Source organism: Fusarium verticillioides, chromosome 3 (genome assembly GCF_000149555.1).
Source record: "Fusarium verticillioides 7600 chromosome 3, whole genome shotgun sequence".
In the NCBI taxonomy this organism is placed as follows: domain Eukaryota; kingdom Fungi; phylum Ascomycota; class Sordariomycetes; order Hypocreales; family Nectriaceae; genus Fusarium; species Fusarium verticillioides.
Window position 1 is genome coordinate 3,846,644 of NC_031677.1, and position 18,563 is coordinate 3,865,206.

General features: G+C 48.4%; 7 protein-coding genes across 7 annotated transcripts; 2 read left to right on the forward strand and 5 right to left on the reverse strand.

The window, feature by feature from the left end:
* Positions 1-831: 831 nt before the first annotated feature.
* On the reverse strand, positions 832-6,577 carry FVEG_15660 (hypothetical protein). Its single transcript, XM_018904851.1, has one exon. The coding sequence runs from the start codon at positions 4,448-4,450 to the stop codon at positions 4,112-4,114; it is 339 nt and encodes a 112-aa protein (XP_018750647.1). The 5' UTR covers positions 4,451-6,577; the 3' UTR covers positions 832-4,111.
* A 124-nt stretch (positions 6,578-6,701) lies between these two features.
* FVEG_05509 (hypothetical protein) lies at positions 6,702-9,657 on the forward strand. The gene is made up of 2 exons (XM_018893745.1): positions 6,702-7,749; positions 7,801-9,657. The coding sequence occupies exons 1-2, from the start codon at positions 6,871-6,873 to the stop codon at positions 7,900-7,902; spliced, it is 981 nt and encodes a 326-aa protein (XP_018750648.1). The 5' UTR covers positions 6,702-6,870; the 3' UTR covers positions 7,903-9,657.
* Positions 8,155-9,507, reverse strand: FVEG_05510 (hypothetical protein; the record flags this gene model as incomplete). The annotated part of the gene is made up of 1 exon (XM_018893746.1): positions 8,155-9,507. The coding sequence occupies one exon, from the start codon at positions 9,505-9,507 to the stop codon at positions 8,155-8,157; it is 1,353 nt and encodes a 450-aa protein (XP_018750649.1).
* An 807-nt stretch (positions 9,658-10,464) lies between the features above and the next one.
* Positions 10,465-10,998, reverse strand: FVEG_15661 (hypothetical protein; the record flags this gene model as incomplete). Its single annotated transcript, XM_018904852.1, has 1 exon — positions 10,465-10,998. The coding sequence occupies one exon, from the start codon at positions 10,996-10,998 to the stop codon at positions 10,465-10,467; it is 534 nt and encodes a 177-aa protein (XP_018750650.1).
* Positions 10,999-11,410: 412 nt separating this feature from the next.
* FVEG_05511 (hypothetical protein) lies at positions 11,411-12,593 on the reverse strand (the record flags this gene model as incomplete). The annotated part of the gene is made up of 2 exons (XM_018893747.1): positions 11,411-11,884; positions 11,934-12,593. 2 exons carry the CDS (start codon positions 12,591-12,593, stop codon positions 11,411-11,413), a joined length of 1,134 nt encoding a protein of 377 aa, XP_018750651.1.
* A 927-nt stretch (positions 12,594-13,520) lies between these two features.
* FVEG_05512 (tubulin beta chain) lies at positions 13,521-15,679 on the forward strand. The gene is made up of 7 exons (XM_018893748.1): positions 13,521-13,795; positions 13,870-13,893; positions 13,955-13,980; positions 14,034-14,075; positions 14,134-14,188; positions 14,246-15,036; positions 15,106-15,679. Exons 1-7 carry the CDS (start codon positions 13,784-13,786, stop codon positions 15,500-15,502), a joined length of 1,347 nt encoding a protein of 448 aa, XP_018750652.1. The 5' UTR covers positions 13,521-13,783; the 3' UTR covers positions 15,503-15,679.
* Positions 15,680-15,684: 5 nt separating this feature from the next.
* Positions 15,685-17,966, reverse strand: FVEG_05513 (alkaline phosphatase; the record flags this gene model as incomplete). The annotated part of the gene is made up of 9 exons (XM_018893749.1): positions 15,685-15,905; positions 15,956-16,202; positions 16,250-16,345; positions 16,397-16,715; positions 16,767-16,908; positions 16,954-17,023; positions 17,079-17,245; positions 17,298-17,457; positions 17,508-17,966. The coding sequence occupies 9 exons, from the start codon at positions 17,964-17,966 to the stop codon at positions 15,685-15,687; spliced, it is 1,881 nt and encodes a 626-aa protein (XP_018750653.1).
* Positions 17,967-18,563: the final 597 nt, after the last annotated feature.

Consider the following 18,563-nt stretch of genomic DNA (forward strand, 5'->3'; position numbering starts at 1 on the left):
CTTGGATTCCGACAGTGAGCAAGTCTAGATCTCTGCTTATCCGTAACATTTGAATTACGGCATTTGATTTATCAATTGGCTTGATCGGTTGTTTATTAGACCAACAAGTCGTGTCTACAGCCGCCTGTTTCGGTTGGCTCACACATGCTCCGGCCCTTCACAACATGACTGTGGCTCAGAGTACAAAGCAAGATGCAGTCGGCTATAAGTAAAATGACCGGAAGGATTTTATCAAGCCTGCAAGATGCTGCCGACCAAGACCACACACAGTTGAGGAATTTGGAAATGGTCACAAAGGGAGGGATGTGCAAGAATAAGACAAAAAACTAGAATGTGATGGCCATCACAGGACTCGAACATAGAGTCATAATCAACTGTAGAAACGAAGGGTGGACCCGGGATTCCGGACTCCCGCTACACCAAGTGGTTCATGTAATGTTTTCGCTACTTCGTTGGAACCTACTGTTTCAATTTAGTATATAACACATCTTCCAGGCTGGTGCTTGTTGCTTGTTGTCTAGTCAAAAGGGGTTACTGCTGCCTGGGCCACGTAGGCAGCAGCCAAGGCGGAGCACAAGTGGCGGCCAACATCATTGGGGGGACAAGTCAAGAGGCCTCATTATGATTTGCTTTTAGAAATTTGTTTGCGTTCATCCAATTCTGTAAATGATGAGGAGGAGGTCTCTGTTGAACCGATGCTTGACTCTGATCTGGGCTGTCTGACCATGGCTCAGGGGTCAGTCATCTGAAGCAGACCGGGACACCATCAACACTAGCACCACGACCACCTGAGACACGAAGACTTCACAGCGTAACACTACAATAAAACAGTTGATCAAATAGACGAAATAGCGAATTGAAATGGTCTTGATTGAACTCCTTGTATTTTCTATGGACAAGTATTTGTTCAGATAGACGGCGAGCTGAACCCCTTTGCACCAAGAGAATTCTCATCTCGATTCAACAAGCCTTAAAAGACCAAGATCCATAATTGCAATATCAGTGACGTGAAAAAAAAAAAAAAGAAGAGAGGCAGGCTTCGAACACAGGCAAAAAGACAAGGAGTGGGTAGTGGGAGAGAGAGTTTTTAGGAGCGGATTTTAGGATTTGTAGGTTCTAGGACGTATACCGCTACACCACTCCTTGTCGAAAGGGAGACATTAATTCTAATATTTAACACTTACCCTGGCCGGCACGCGAGTTGTGTTCAAGCGAGCGAGCCTACAACTTACACTGCACCACACGACTTACCAGGTCCTGTCACCAAGACCACCAAACAATACCCCTGAGTTCACTTCATCATTACATGGAACTTACACGTGAGCTTAGAAGGGGAGCTCAGGCTTGGGACAAGCTGTGGCAAAAACAAAGAAATAATAAAAGGAGGGAAGGGCAAGGAGTAAGACATGAGAAAGGGAAAAATAAAAAAAAGAATAGAAGAAGAACTTGGTAGAAGGAGTAAATGCGAAGAGTGGTACAGACTCGGAGGGAGGGTCGGAGGAAACGAGGTAGGGGGACTCGTAGGATTCAGCTTTGAAGGTGGTTTCGTAGGTTCGGAGGATGCCACTGTACCACTCTTCGTTGGGGATATAGAGAGCGATTTTGGTATATAAGGGTATGTCGTCAGGTCTGGGACACAAGGCCCTGGTGTTGGTAGGCTGTTGTTCTAGGCGGGGCAAAGCATGCTTCTGCCTAAGTGAGCTATGACCCTCCCTTTTGGTCGCTTTTCCGACTTTCTCTCGTACTGAAGCTGTCTTGAGGGCCTTCACATCAAGATCCCAAGCCTGAAGTTGTCCTTCTCAGTGCATCCTCAAGTCACTCTCAAGTCGCTCTCAAGTCGCGACTTTGTCCGATCGAGGTCAAGTAGGCACAGACCTCTTCTCGCGGAGTACTTGCGACACCTTCTTCCAAGACCACAGAGTCGACTGGCCAGCAGGGAGAAGGACTGGCAAAAAGGAAAAAAAAAAAAAAAAAACAAGTATTGTTCAACTCGAGCAAAAAACGAGGAGCATTGTAGTGGGAGAAGGAATTGTAGGAGCGGACTCAAGAGTTTTTAGGTTGTTAGGTTATAGGAGCGGATACCGCTACACCACTCCTCGCCGACAGTAATAAAGTGGTTTTGGTATATAAGGTGTAGAGTCGGGAACTGGTGCTATCCAGCAGCCAAAGGCAAGACATCAAGCACCAGTGAGGGCAAGGAGTATATTGACCGTGTGTGTTGACTTGTCTCCCTTACCTTTGAGTATTGGGGCCAAAGACTCCGTTGACCTCTCACTCTCATCGCAGGTAGTGTCCAGAGGGCAAAAAACAATGTCGTGGGAGACACTCGAAGTCGTGATCTTGGCAAAAAACAAAGAGCGGGATCTAGTGGGGTGAGAGAGTTTTTAGGAGAGAGTATGAAGATTTTAGGTTAATAGAATGCGGATTTCCACTAGACCACGCGCTCTTTGTTGAAAACAATATGAGTGGTTTTGGTATATAAGGGGTAAGGCGGTCATGCCATACCAGATGGCATGCCAGACATTAATCATCGACGCAGCGCCTATATCAATGGCATAAATGTCCCTGGATATGGAGCATGACTATATTTAAAGTCGTGATGGTAAAAGGGGAATAAGATCGTCGAGTGTAAGGCCTGCAGATGGGATCATCGTCAAGCACTGGCCTGCCAAGGGTGCGAAGCCGAGGACCAAAAAAAAGGGGACCTTGTCGGGGAGGATTCGAAGCCGTGAGCCATGACAAAAAACGAGGAGTGGTGTAGTGGGGTGAGAGAAGTTGTAGGAGCGGAAGAGAGATTTTAGGTGAATAGGATGCGTATTCCCACTACACCACTCCTTGCCGACAGTAAACTGAGCGTTTTTGGTATATAAGGGGTAGGCAGCAGGTCCCTCAAGGCAGCTCCCTCATGAGTGCCACACAACGCCACAGAAAGCATGAGCGGGACTCACAGCAGGCAGAACACCCACGACGGACGCACTGCTGGACTCCCATACCCATTCAGACCTCAGCAGTCTGAATTGACCTCCATCTCCTTCAATCGCCTTCGATCTCAACATCCTGCGACCATCTGGTAATGTATATAGCAAAGTGGGACGAAACCCCTTTTCGGCCAAAATGAGAAGTGTATTCTACATCTCTGTTTGCTCCCAGTAACCACAGGTCATGTTCGTCGCAGTTTTGAATCGTCGTTTGTGATGTTGTGAAACTAAAAAAAGGTCGAGTCCGTTGCTTGTTGGAGAGGTGTTCGAAGTCACGAACGTCAAAAATCTAAGAGCAGCCCAGTGGGAGAAAAGTTTTAGGTGCGGATTGAAGAGAGTTTGTAGGTTCTGGGACGGATACCACTAGACCACTCTTCGACATAAGCAATAGAGTGGTCTTGGTAGATAAGGAGTAGGGACAAGAGGCCGTACGCCGTCAAGTCCCAAGACCAGCACCAGACAAAATGACCAAACTCAGGGGGAAAAAGTAAAGTCGGTATTGCCATCACTTGATGAACGTGATGAAATCGTGAGAAGCAAAAAGCAAAGATATGATATGTTGGCTCGAACGTACGAACTGGCAAAAGAAGAGTGGTCTAGTGGGAGAATGTTTTTTAGGTGCGGTATGAAGAGTTTGTAGGTTTTAGGTACGGAACCACTAGACCACTCTTCGTCAAGAATAACTGTGTTTTTGGTACATGAGGGGTAGGTGTTGACTGTCCCCTAGGTGCCCGTTCGTCAAACAAGGCGATGGCATATAAAAGAGAGTCTGATTTGATGTTGCTGCAAGCTGGGAATATTTTATAATGGTATCGCAAAAAGAATGACATTAAATGTCACTCATAAACGCCAAAAACGAAGAAATAATCGGAGGGAGGAGGATTCGTAGGGTGGTTTCTGGACAAGGTTCGTGGGTATGGAAGCTTGTGGGCTCGTGGGTTCGTAGGTTCTAGTCAGGGACCGCTAAACCACGGTTCGCTCGGTGAAGGATACCAGATAGTGTTGTGATTTTGGCATATAGGGGGTAGATGTCGACTACCCCTATCAAAGCCTGGTAACTTGTGTGTCAAACAAAGCAATGACACCCAAAAAAGAAAGTCCAAGTCGATATCGCTGCAATCCGGTGATCGTTCTCACTCGTATCGTGAAGTCGCAAGAATGTCGTCTCTCATTCGAACCCGTGAACGGCAAAAGAAGAGTGGCCCAGCGGGGAGAAAGTTTTTAGGAGCGGATTTTAGAGGTTTTAGGTTCAAGATTCTAGGATCTAGGACGGATACCGCTGGACCACTCTTCGAAAGGGTAGTGAGTGTTTTTGGTATATAAGGGTAAGGACGAGGGGCCGTACTGCCAGCGCTGCAGTGGCGAGGCGATCGAGGCCACCTGACCTGACTTCTCCAGGCAACTACCCTCAGGTGACTGAGCAGTGAACAAGAACCAACACATTCCCCGGGCGTTCTCTTGCACACTGTCATAAGTCAAATCAGAACCCGACGCTTTCCTCGTCAAGAATGTCTTGTCTTCGTATACTCCATGGCAGTTGGCATGGACTGGCTGTCATATACCCCTGAGTCGATATCTTCGTCACCCAAAATTATTTTTCAGTTGTCGACAAGCAAAAAGAAGGAATGATCGGGTTGGAGTGCTGTGCTTTTATTGTACGGCCCAGCAAAAACGAAGAGCGGTGCAGTGGGGGAAGGAATTGTAGGAGCGGAGTTTAGAGATTTTAGGTTATGATCTTAGGATCTAGGACGGATACCACTGTACCACTCTTCGGTGAGAGGATTAGAGTAATTTTGGTATGTAAGGGGTAGACACCCAAGTCCTGTTCCACGCTAGATCACCCAGAAAATCGGCCAGCAGCTTGGACCGGCTTGCAAAGTGCCTCATGCCTCCCTGCCTGTAAGCTTTTCCGCAAAGCTCAAGTGTGCCCACTATACAACACCGACTCCCGCCTGCATCCTGCATCACAACTTCTTTCAATGCGACTTGTCGATAGAACACGGGGGCTCCGCCATGTCTGCTGTCCAGATGGCAGTCGCTGGGCTTGTATCATGACCACTGGTCTGGCTCTCCTCAGGGTTTCTGTTCAGAGATGGCAATGCAGGCACTTTCTTGTTGGTAAAAGATTCAGGTTCCGCCATTGAGAGAGTCGTCATCGAATGAATCCTGGTCCTCGTCTGGGTCCTCACTTACGCCCATCAACGTCGATGAAGTGAAATGCCGTAAAAGCTTGTTCATGTTCATCCCGGCGTTCGAACACCACGAAGCGTGTGGGGAAATAAGAAGAAAATGAGTTGACTGGAAAGATTGAGATGCCAAAAAGATAGTCGAAGCACACGACAAAAACGAAGAACGGTGTAGTAGGTGAGAATGGTCTTAGTGGCGTATTTTTAGAGAATTTAGGTGACCTTAGGAGTTTAGGACGTATACCACTACACCATTCTCCGGTACTGGTATAGAAAGTGATTTTGGTATATAAAAGTAACCCCCAGGAGCCCCTCCCACACTCTGCGTACGTGTCGTACTCGCAACAAGTCGCTGGGTTCGAATGTGCTGAAAACTGGCCGAACAAATCCGTGGAAAAAGGGGGAGCTTGAGACAATGTAATTAAAAATGAAGTCGAGTCGAACAGCAAAAACGAAGAGTGGTGTAGCGGGAGAATGGTCTTAGGAGCGGATTTAGAGAGATGTTAGGTGACCTTAGGAATCTAGGAGCGTATACCGCTACACCACTCTTCGCATTGGTAGATACAGCGATTCTTGTATATAAAGGTAACCCCCTCCATGGTACATATCGTCGTGGCAAGGCCGCTGCGTTCCAACGCCGTCAAAAAATGACCAGATAAATCCGAGAAAAAAAGAGGTCAGATGTCGAGACCAGGTAAACAAAAAGTTGAGTCGAATGGCAAAAACCGAAGAGTGGTGGAGCGGGAGAAAGATCTTAGGAGCGGAGAGAAGAATTTTAGGTGATCATAGGAGTTTAGGAGCGGATACCACTACACCACTCTTCGGTACTGGTATAGAGAGTGGTTTTGAAATATAAAGGTAGACCCGTCAGGGGGGTACATGTCGACATCGGGGGGCATGCCTGCGTTCGAACGTCGCGAATCTTGGCGAAATAAATCCAGGGAAAAAAATAATGATAGCTCCGGGCTAGGCGACAAAAATTCGAGCCAACTGGCAAAAACCGAGGAGTGGTGTAGTAGGAGAAGGATCATAGGAGCGGATTTTAGAGATTTTAGGTGATCATAGGAGATCTAGGAGCGTATACCACTACACCACTCTTCGGTATGGGTATTGAGCGGTTTTTGGTATATAAGGGTATGCATGGTCGACTCGTGGAGGGCGCTGGGTGCAGTGGGCGAGGCTCGGGGGCGAAGCGTGAACGAAAAAGGTTTTCGTGCGCTCGTGGCGGGCGAATGAGTGACGTTGCGACAGCGTGAATGTAGTCGTGTGACTCTTCGGTATGAGTCGTCAAAAGCGTATTCGGTTTCTCGAGGATTCCATGATCACTTGATCACAGACGCATTCGTCGAAAATAATCGTCGTGTTCGTCGTCGCAGCATTTCGTTGTGAATTTACAGGTCGAAGTTATCATGATGAACCCCACCTCAAACAATAATCCACAAGACGTCAAAAAGGTCGGAGCTTTCTTTTTTCCGCTCCCCGCCATTAATTTTAGTCTCTGAGCTTCCTGGAGCTGCCTTGGCGGCAGCCCACTACTAGCGCGAGTACGTAGACGTCATCGCCTCAAGCCAACTGTCCATCGTCAAAAACGCGACCAAGGACAGTCTTGCGCCACTTCTTGCAAACCTTCTGCCTCTCTCCAAGCTTGTCATTGACCTCTCCGGATGCTGTGGCTCTCTTAAGAACTCACTTTACGCTTGTTTACAATGGTTACTACCCGACGTGCTGCGAGGGCGGCTGCTGAAGCGAACGATACAGTTATGCATTCTCCCTCCAGATCGACTTCGACGCCTCGCTCGTCTCCTTTCCTGCCGACACCCCTTGAGAGAGCTGGCCTTGTGTTGTTCCCAGCTCTTTTGATCTTCGGGACTATCTTCTCTATAATCTCACCACAGACACGTGCCGCACCGTACGATCCTATCGCGCAGTCGCATTTCCAGGATCCCAGCGTTTCTCCGAGCTATTTCGCGCGCAAGTCCAATATTTTCAACGTTCTCTTTGTCAAGCGAGGCTGGGCTTGGATCACTGTTGCATTCTTTGTCTTCATCTTCAGCCATCCTAGCACCACTGACACCGGGCGACGTGTTCGCGCCGGTCTGCGATGGGTTGCTGTAACAACGATGTGGTTCCTCGTCACGCAGTGGTGCTTTGGACCTGCTCTGATTGACCGTGGTTTCCGATGGACAGGTGGCCGCTGCGAGCTCGCTCGGAGAGAGGTCGAATTTGGCTCTGATACTGTTGGTGATAAGGTCACAGCAGTAGCCTGCAAAGCTGCCGGTGGAAAATGGAAGGGAGGACATGACATATCGGGCCACGTCTTCCTCCTGACACTAGGTACTGCGTTCCTCATGCAAGAAGTCGGCTGGGCTGTGTTAAGATGGTCTGGCAAGCGAAACGAGGAGCGATGCGTTGTTATGACAGACGGAGCTCTCAAGAGCGCCAACGTCGAATCTGATACATCTCTGGGCGAAGGCTCTGAGCGACCTGCCCTGGGTCTCGGCGGCAAGTTCGCTGTGGGTGTCATGGGATTGAGTGCTTGGATGCTACTCATGACGGCTATTTACTTCCACACATGGTTCGAGAAGGTAAGCAAAGTCCGTGTAGTCTCTCAAAATGCAACTGCTAACGACTCCTAGTTTACTGGACTCTTGACCGCGGTGACAGCCTTTTACGTTGTGTACATTGTGCCTCGCTTTGTACCTGCTGTTAGGCAGGTCATTGGTCTTCCTGGCATATAGACAAGGCATGGTGTGATGAGTTATGAGTGACGCAGACGGAGTACATAGATGTAAGGTAGAACGAATTGCATAATCCCACTGTAGTAGCATGGCGTGGCTCTTCACAGGGTTGTTTTCTTTTATTTTGTATCGCTATACTTAAGACAACTGCAGATGAACAATTCCAGGGCTGACGGCCAATGTCCAGGGCGATGCCGCACTACATCTGTCTCGCCATATCTCGGCACATGCTGTAACTTTATGTCCGGCTATCTACCTTCTTCGTCGAGCTGATGAGTTTTTCTTCTTAAACTCATCCTTGATCTCATCCAAAAGCCCATCAACTGTTAAAACATCCACAGCGACACCAGCAAGACCCTTAGCGACCATGAGAGCCTTCTCAAAAGCAGGCTTGCTTCCCGCTGCGACCTCGAAGGGCGCGGTATGAGGGCCACTCTTTGGAACAGTTCCATTGGTATAGGTGATCTGGAACATTGGGCTGATGGCTGGAAAATCCTGGCTGATGTTTCCTTGGTCAGTTGAGCCACCGGGTTCTCGCATCTTGTCGACATCAGCATCGGGGAGGTCACCACCAAGCTCCTCGAACCAGCGTGTGTATGACGCAGCAAGACCATCGTTATTGTTCATGTTGGCGTAACCGTATGGTCGTGTTGTGAAGTTCATCTTTGCACCTGTGCCGAGAGCACCAGCCTTGAAACAGTTATATACCCGGTCTGAGAGCTCTTCGAGTTGTTCCTCATTGGCGGCGCGGAGCTGGTAGCTTCCTGATGCATCGGCGGGGATGACGTTAATACGGGTTCCTGCTGAGTGGATGATTCCATGGACACGATCTGTCGTGCGCATCTGCTGGCGCATATAGGACAGAGCGCTATTGGCGAGGAGGAGTGCGTCTTGTGCATTGATGCCTTCCCAGGGCCCGGCTGCAGCATGAGCCTCACGACCTGTGTACTCAACATCGATGCGGTCTGTCGACTGAGCCAGCATGTACGGAGTGTCGGGGCCGTTGCTGGGATGTGAGATCAGAGATATGTCAATCTTGGCATCCTTGAAGACACCTGCGTCGAGCATCTTGACTTTTCCACCGAGAGACTCTTCAGCGGGTGTACCGAAGAGAATGACCTTGCCCCCAAGTTTCTCCTTGCGCATAATCTCAGCGGTTGCAAGAGCACCACCCAGCGATGCCGTCGCAATCAAATTATGGCCACAGGCATGTCCCAGTCCCTCTAGCGCATCGTACTCAGCATTAAAGCTCACAACGGGACCATCGCCTGAGCCATCAAACACAGCCATGAAAGCAGTGTCGATTCCGCCAACTGTGTCGGTCACGTTCCATCCCTTCTGCTTCTTCATGAACGATGTAAGAAGCTTGTGGGCTTTGAACTCTTTGTAGCCAAGCTCGGGATTATCGTGGATGTTCTTGTTGATTGACCAGAGCTTTTTATCAAGCGAGTCGACGTATTCTGAGACTGCGTCTGTGTATGGGCTTGCGACATTCTTCTTTTGGCGTGGTTCAAGGGTGGTTTGAAGTGATGATGCTGGGGCTGCGAGGAGTGTGAGGCCGAACGCAAAGGCTGCGAGGCCTCTGGCATGACCAAGATAGACCATCGCGATGGCTTATTCCGCAGTATGTAATGAAGAGAATTAGAACCGACTTTTGGCGTTTTACTACCGCGTTCCAATGATCTCAAGTACCACCTCGAACCTGGACCTAGTATAACACATTCACTGTCACGCGGACTTTGGCAATCGCTCGACCTTATATGCTACGGCCATTCTGATCTTCAATACAACTCAGTTCGGCGAATCATAGCCTTTATGCTCGTTATCACTTCTTTTGGCAGCATCGCAATTTCTCCTCAGTCTAGGACCTAGAATTGTTGTCCGAGACTCCACCTCGCAAATCCCCCGCCCAAGAAGTTCTGCAGTTACCTTCCTAACTGGGGTATCAATTAAGCAAATCTTTAGAGTTATCAGTTAGTTGAACCTGGGTCGTATCGTCACCCCGCTTCGTGGGTCTCTTATACCCTGCGATGCGTTCGTGTATGTAACCATAGCCTTGATATCGATAGCCGACGCGCACCGACCAAGGATCAGATTACCGGAATGAAGATTGCAAGTTTCCGAGGATTGTGTGATTGAGATGGAGCTCTCCATAAGTTATGTATAGCCGTGGTCTATAGCCGGTCAGCATCCGCGGCGGTATTGACCGCCGTTTGTCGACGAGATAGGGCTTGTGTCTGAGGCGTGTATATACACTCATTGGAGGAGGATCACATATCACGATAAATTCGAGATTTGATCTAGTATCTTGTACTATGGTCAGCTCTGAAGTTAAAAGACAGAGGTGTTGATCATTTATTCTGGTCACTAAGGAGGTATTGAAGTAGCGATTCGATGGGCTGCCTCTAAACATGTTCCAGATACCAAAATAGATCGAAAGGTCGGAATCAGTCGTTATAGCACCCGAGACTCATGATAGTTGCCTATAAATAGTGATTCAACCATCTCAAATGGGCTCCTGGGGGTGCATGAAACGAAAAAGACTCGACAATTCAGAGTCGTTCATACCTCGGGGTCTTTAATAGGCAGATCTGCGCTCACTGAGTCGTCGGTAGAATCCCCATCTTCGATGCTTGACAACTCTGACACCAGTTCTGCTGGTGCTGGGCAAGAGATGGGATATGGTCTCTCAGAGGAAACACACGCATGCAACTCCCAGGCGTCACAATCTTCTTCTTCAATACTTACAACGGGAAAGACGTAAGTATCATCCTCTACACTGATACCATTTTCTAAGATAACGGTGACGGGTATGACTACTCGCCGAGGACTGTTGTAGTGATATTCTTGGCGTTTCTCTAGGGTTTCAAAGATCAAAAGAAGGCCCGGGAGCTCTTTAGGAGCAGGATAATTCGATAGAGAACAATTGAGAACACTCCCTTTGTATGGCAGTGCGGTGAAGACTGTAACAGGCTTTATCATTGAAGAGATATAGTCTGTGTTAGAGAACGAGCCGGTCAATTCGACAGAGAGAAGTCTGACGTGGTACTCATCATTGCCGGGGATGAAAATGGGCTTGATGGGTACGGAGGCCATGTTGAAAGCCAGGAACAATTGGCGGAAGCTTAAAAGTTGAAGACATAAGAAATGTTTCATATAAGCTTCAGGATGGTGAAGAGAACACACGCTGTGCTGGAGATCGGGAGTCAACCTATCAAGATGAGATACTAACCCAAGTAATAATACTCAAGAATATTCTAAGTAACTCACTTCTCAGATAAGATATTCATTCAATGTTGGGGCTATCCATATACCAATGTTGTGTATACAATGCCTCTTTGATCAGCAAAAGCGCATGGTCTGTTGCAACCAAAGAGCAGCTACTAGGTGATTAACCAAGGAAGACAACGACATCTCAAAGATAACTTCAAAGTAAACTTTTGTGATCTTGAGTTCATTGAAGAATGAAGAGCGGAGTGTACCATCAGAACCTATGGACGAATCACATCTAACAGTCATCATCGCCAACTTGATCATCAACCTTCACAAGAATTTTGCCCCGAGCATGAAGTCCACCTAGCTTCTTATAAGCTTCCTTAGTCTCCTCAAACGGCCATATACTGTCCTTGACCAGTTTTATATCGCCACGGCCTAACATTTCTGCAACAGCCTGACGATCCTCAAGTGTAGGGCTCATCATAGATGTACCCAACCATTTTCGTCCAACACCACCAAGCCATGGGGATACTGGCCACCATTCGTTCAGTTTCATCTGCAGCACAGCGCGCAGGAAGTCTGGGACGAAGAACGTGGGTGGTTTGATTCCAACGGACGAATAGTTGCCTTCGGGTACAAGATAGCATCGTGAGGCGAGATATAGGGCTTGATGGCCTAGAGTGTCGATGATGGTGTTGAAGGGTTCTGATGAGAATCTTTCCGCGAGGTACTTAGATAGATGATCATGTTGCGTGTAGTCGATAACCTGTCAAGCGAGTTAATTGTCGTTCCATTTCAATCAACGCTTAACTCACCTCATCTGCACCAAGACTCTTGACCAACTCGACATTCTTACCGCTACAGATGCCAACGATATATCCTTCAGACCCTACAACGATTCGGAGCATCTGTACCACCAGAGAGCCGATTCCACCGCTTGCTGCATTGACTAAAACACGATCGCCGGTCTTTGCACCAGACTCATTCACAAGCTGTCGTGCTGTCAAGCCCGGCAGTAAGCAACCAGCTCCATCAGCAAGGCTCACGCCCTCTGGTTTCTTCACAGCATATCTAGCTGGAATCCTAACATATTCAGCCAAAGCACCTGTTCCCGTAGGCAGAGTATGGCTGGCTGGTAACATAGCAAGAATCTTGTCACCTTTATTGAATCTCCTCGACTGTGCCGATCCAGACTCGTCATCAGGATGCCAGACATCGATCACGGTGCCTGAAAAGTCCATCTCAGGAACACAAGTTGGTTTTCGAATGAATGGCGGAACTAGAGTCATCTGGAATATGGCACCTGGATTCAAGCCTGCAAAGGCCACTTTGACAAGAATCCATTCCTCTGGGTCCGGCACGTCTTTTGGTAAAGGAAGAGGAGGTGGCAAAGTTGAGATAGGTTGGCTTGTAAGATTGAGGACATCCCATGGTAGACCTCGCTCTGAGAATACCCAGGCCCTTGATTCTGTCATATTGAGATGTTGTTGATGAGGGGCTTGTGATGCTGTGAGATAGGCATTGTGGCGGTTAAGCCAAGCTAAGTTGGGCTTTCAGCCGCACTTGTTAGTTGAAACTGTCAGCTATTAATCAGTATTGACCAGTCGGCACAATTCCATTGCCAAGTTTTTGCTGCATCTTCACATAAGACGGAGTATTAACGTCTGGTAACAATGTGTGTGCAAGGGAGCTTTATTCATTATCGCTGTTTAAAAAGGAACATTTAGCAGTCGCTTAGTTCTCAAGTTAACATTTGGCATATCGCAGCAATAGTCAATATTGAAAAATAAATAAAAACAAACATGGAATTAAAGGACCATGATGCTATTCTAAACATAATGAAGCTGTGAATTGATGATGTCGGGGTGGCTACCCTAGATGTCCATTAAAAAGGACCCCGACTGCAATCTGTCCTGTTTGCACAATTGAAAGACAGATAGATTATGCATACTCCTGAAACATAATCCAACTAATGAAATCTACATCGTATGCCCACTGCTAGTTGGGAATTAGTTCGAGACAACATATCTGGGGCTTGATTGCAGCTAGCTCATTGGAGCGTTGGCGTAATTTGGACCTCAAATTGCATGGGGTCAACATCCAATTTGCCACAAAAGGAGAAGCGAGATAACAACAACAAAGTCCGCCCGCCAGCCCTGATATCGTTGAAAGCAGAACAGATTTCCCCCCGTGTTCGACCCCTCCATCAAAGATGCGCTGTCCCCCCGTAATACGGTAGCCTAGAATCAAAGGGACCCCTAAGCACCTACCAATTCAATCTCCACAGCGCAGAAAATACGGCTGCCTTCAGTGCTGTAAGACCCAGCAACCACAGCAACGAAAAGACCCCGCCACTTTTCCAGCAAAAAAGACAGCACACAATTATTTAGTTATCCGGCACAGTTGAAATTAGCTTATTCCATATCAGCAAAATTTTGGGCAGGCCAATTTATGTACATAATCAGACCACACCAAGGCTACCGCCTTTTCACCGCCAGGCACCGGAATTCTCACTCATTTTACTTTTTAGGCACCATTTATCACTTGGTCAATAAAGTCGTCGTCCTTTGGCAAAGCCTCAATCAAGCCAGCTCAGCTCCTTGATAACTTCACCACATAACGTACACGCACCCCCCGTACGCGTAAGAGGCAAACGTCAGCAAAAATGCGTGAGATTGTGAGACTTGGATTTTTTCTTTCGTCCCTGGCGAATTTGAGTTTGACTGAGGCTAACTACCCCCCGTTTGACAGGTGCACGTTCAAGTCGGCCAATGTGTAAGGGCCACCCAACCAATTTTTCTGCTTTGAGGGACATGTGTTGAGTTGATGATTGCAGGGCAACCAAGTCGGCTCCAGTTTCTGGTAGATACCACTGCAGGCGATTATTTTGAGTGCAGAGACTGACGATTTATCAGGCAAACCGTCTCTGGGGAGCATGGCGTTGACGGTAGCGGCTCGTGAGTGAAATGAAGAGTCGGTGACCCTTATTTGCCTCAACCTAACATTCTCTCAAAGATACAACGGAACCGACGACCAGCAGCGAGAGCGCATCGACGTCTACTTCGCCGAGGCGCGTCTCCCCAATCTCTCACTCACCGTCTTTTTTTCACTAACCGTCTCTCTTTAGGCCACAAAGGATAAGTACGTGCCCCGCGCGGTTCTTGTGGATCTTGAGCCCGGTCCTCAGGATGCCATCCGCGCCGGTCCTCTAGGCCAGCTTTTCCGCCCCGACAATTTCGTCGCCGGAAATGCCAGCGCCGGTAACAACTGGGCCAAGGGTCATTACACCGAAGGTGCTGAGCTCGTTGAGGAGGCCATCGATGTTGTGCGACACGAGGTTGAGAACTGTGACCATCTTCAGGGTTTCCAGCTCACCCACTCTCTGGGCGGTGGTACCGGTTCCGGTATGGGAACGCTTCTTCTGTCGAAAATCCGTGAGGAGTTTCCCGATCGTATGATGGCTACTTTTTCCGTTATGCCCTCACCCAAGGTTTCTGATACCGTCGTCGAACCTTACAACGCCACGTTGTCATTGAACCAGCTTGTCGAGAACTCCGATGAGACCTTCTGTATCGATAACGAGGCTTTGTACGACATTTACGAGAAGACCTTGAAGATCGCTGATCCTTCTTACGCCGATCTCAACTACCTGATCTCGACAGTTATGGCCGGCGTGACGACATGTTTCCGATTCCCCGGCCAGCTTAACTCTGACCTGCGCAAGTTGGCCGTCAACATGATTCCGTTCCCTCGACTTCACTTCTTCATGGTTGGATTTGCGCCTTTGACCGGCCGCAAGATGCAGGGCTTCCAACATCTTACCGTGCCCAGCCTTGCTCAGCAGATTTTCGATAACAAGAACGTCATGGCTGCTGCTGATTTCCGCAACGGTCGATACCTCACTTGCTCCGCGATCTTGTAAGTTTTGATTTGAAAAGATGCATGAAATGAAAAGAGATGAAATGAGATGAACTAACGTGAGATCAGCCGCGGTAAGCTGTCGACAAAGGAGATCGAAGACCAGATGCTCAAGGTGCAAACCAAGAACTCAGAGTATTTCGTCGACTGGATCCCCAACAACGTGCAAACCTCCGTCTGCTCTGTTCCCCCCAGAGGTCTCCCCATGGCCGCCACATTCGTCGGAAACTCCACCGCCATCCAGGAGATCTTCAAGCGCGTCGACGACCAATTCTCCGCCATGTTCCGTCGCAAGGCTTTCTTGCATTGGTACACCAGCGAGGGTATGGACGAGATGGAATTCACCGAGGCCCAGTCCAACTTGCACGACTTGGTCAGCGAGTATCAGCAGTACCAGGATGCTGAGATCGACGACGAGGTTGAGGAGTACGAGGGCGAGGGTGAGCCTGAGGAGTATGAGGGCTAGAGGGATTGGAGAGCAGCTGGTTAAGATGATAAACTATTTGGCTTATTATTTCTTTATTACCCCCCAAAATGCTTCGTCCCCTTCTAGTTCATATATAGCATTCAAAACTGAAATTGGTTTATTAGGCTCTGTTTTATAGCCGATTCATAATTATATGGTCCTTTTTAACTTTTGAAATCTCTTTAATCATGCTTGACGTACATGGTGTCAAAGCCGACATTCTTCCACTCGCCAGTCTCAGTGTTGAGAGTGAGATTTGTGTGCTTGACCTCTCCATAGCGAAGAGCACCAGACTCAGCACGACCACCAGCAACAGGACGCTTCAAGTGGTTGTCACCAGAAACGACGGTGAAGTTAGCGAGGGGAATATCCCAGGAGTTGCGAGAGGCAACAGATGGAGAACCTGAAGGTGTTAGTGAGACTCATGTGAGTGACCAGGCGTTTGAAACTTACCATAGAATCGGGACGAGACCTGCTTAGCATTCACATCCAGAATGAAGTATCCTCGGTAGTAACCCTCTTGCCACTGAAGCTCAGGGTTCTTTTGGACTCTGGCACGAGCAGCCTTACCGGCTGCAGGTTCGATAGGGCCACCAACTCCATTAGAGCTGACGGCTGTTCCGGCAAACTCGACACCAATACTTCCAGCACCGGTCTTGTTATCATATTCCTTGGTTCCAAGCCAAACGAGATCCGAGACCTGTTATACGTCAGTTGAGTTGAGATGAGGTTGGTAATGATACATACCCAGTTCTGGTGGCTGTCTCCAGCAAGGAAGATGTTGTTTCCAATGTCATTATCATATAGGTGCTCAAGAGTTCGGTTTCGGTTGGCGACATAGCCCTTTAAAGGTCAGTATTTGGAACAAAACCAGAAGACTGATCATTCACTTACACTCCAGTTATCACCAGGAAGAACTTCGCCATTACCCCAATCCTCCGTGATGCGCGAGAAGATGATTTGGTTGCCAACGATTCGCCAGGCGGCACCTCGGTCCTTAGACTTACTAAGGGATCGATAGAACCAGTTCTCCTGACGACCTCCCATGAGGGTGCGGCTGGGATCGTCTCGGATCATGTCGATGTAGTTGTCGTTCCAGTCGAGGCTGGTGATGCTGCGGTCGTAGTTTCGAGTGTCAAGGATGATGAGATCAAGAAGCTTGCCCATTTGGAAAGATCGCCAGACTCGAAGTCCGTCGTCGAGATCAGTTTGGCTGATACGGAGGTCAGCTGAAGCTTGTAGTAGGGTTGGTTTTGATATTTACCGGATGGGCATCCACTCGAAGTAAGCTCGAACAGCGTTAACCTTTCGAGTGTCAACGGTGACCTTGCGACCCTTCTTCAAGAAGGATTCTTCGGTATTGTTAAGACCAGAGAATCCATCTCTGTAGCCGTTGTTGGCGAACTCTACAAGGTGTCAGACAGACCTAGGGATATGCCCGCGGGACTTACCGTGATCATCCCAAGTAGGGATCCAAGCAAAGTTCTGAGACAGAAGCTGCAGATCAGGGTCTGTGCGGTACTGGTGAGATAATCAGGTAAGCGAATTTCCTTAGAAATATGCCGTGGTGACTGACCTGTCCATGTCGAGTTCGATAGTCATGCAGTGTAAAGATCTCAGTGGAAGGCTGGCTGGCCCGGCTGCCATTGGCTCCGTACTCATAGATATAATCTCCCAGATGGATAACGTAGTCATGCTCGTCCTTTCTGGCAGCGTTGCCATAGGCGTTAAAGTAACCGTTAGCTAAAATGATTAGTTTTAGCTCCCAACTTTTCAAACCAAGAACTGGACTTACGGTAGTTGCTGCAAGAGAACACAGCGAAGCTCAGATCAGAGACGTCATCATTGGCGGTAGGAGCAGTCTTGGTGCGACCAACAGGACTCTTGACATTAGAGTCACAGACCTTGAATTGGTAGTAGTAAGTTGTCAGGGGCTTCAAGCCATCGGCTTCGACCTTGAAAGTTGTTAGTTATCTCAATCTCGATTTCAAAAGACCATGCTCACCTTGACAGTGTAGTCAATATCAGAGGTAGTATAAGCTCGTCCACTGGCAGCCGGCTTCCCATTTCCAGAAGCAGACTTGGACTCATAAACCTTCCACTCGACACAAATGGGGTGAGGATCAACCTTGATGTACTTCTCAGTCTCATGGCTGTAATGTCCCGCGGTGCCGTTCACAACCGTCTCACTGTCGTCAGACTTGGTGGAGGGTGCAACACGAGTCCAGAGGATAACGCTCTGAGGCCAAGGATCTCCAGATGCTACTCCATGGGTGAACTCGAGCTGAGAAGCATCGTAGGGAGTGTTACCACGCTTCAGAGATCGACGCTTAACCAAAGGAACATCGATCCCAAGACGAGCATGACGACGAGAGGGACTGGCGTAGTTCAAGTTGCCATCGAACTCAGCTGTCACAGCTGTAGCCAAAAAGCCACAAGCATAAAGAATCACAGCAGACCTCATATTGACTATGACAAAAGCCGTTGATAGAGACAGAAAACAAGCTTATCCTTCGCATATGTCTCTTTTTAAGCTTCTCCCGACCTCCATCCCAACCCCGCCTCCGTCATCGTTCATGTTGCCGCCGAGATGCCGAGAGCCAACAAACAGGCCAGGCCTGTACACGTTGTTTCGTCCCGTGTATTGCATCACCACTCTTGTGCCCCTGGCCTGGTGTAACTGGGTCCTTGGTGTCACGGTCAACGAAAGAGGTAGCGATGTGACGTTGTTAAGTGACCAGTAGGAAAGATAAGGATTGTAAGCATCGAATGCTAACGTTGGTTGCAATCCACGTGGAGGTTCGGAAGTTTTTATCTTGGTGTTGGTGTAATTCGACATCGTGGCATGGTTTGAGGATCTCATTGGTTGTCTTGGTTGCATTGATGAGGTTTTGTGTAGACCTGATTGGAGCTGCTACTATTGAGATCGGGGAGTGGAGACTATAACGGTAGAACGACTTAGCGAGTGTCGATCTGATGATGTCAAACTTCTGGGCATTTGATTACCTCCTTATCTGAGGTGCTTCTTATGTGTCTTTATGTCATTATTTCTCCGGCACGG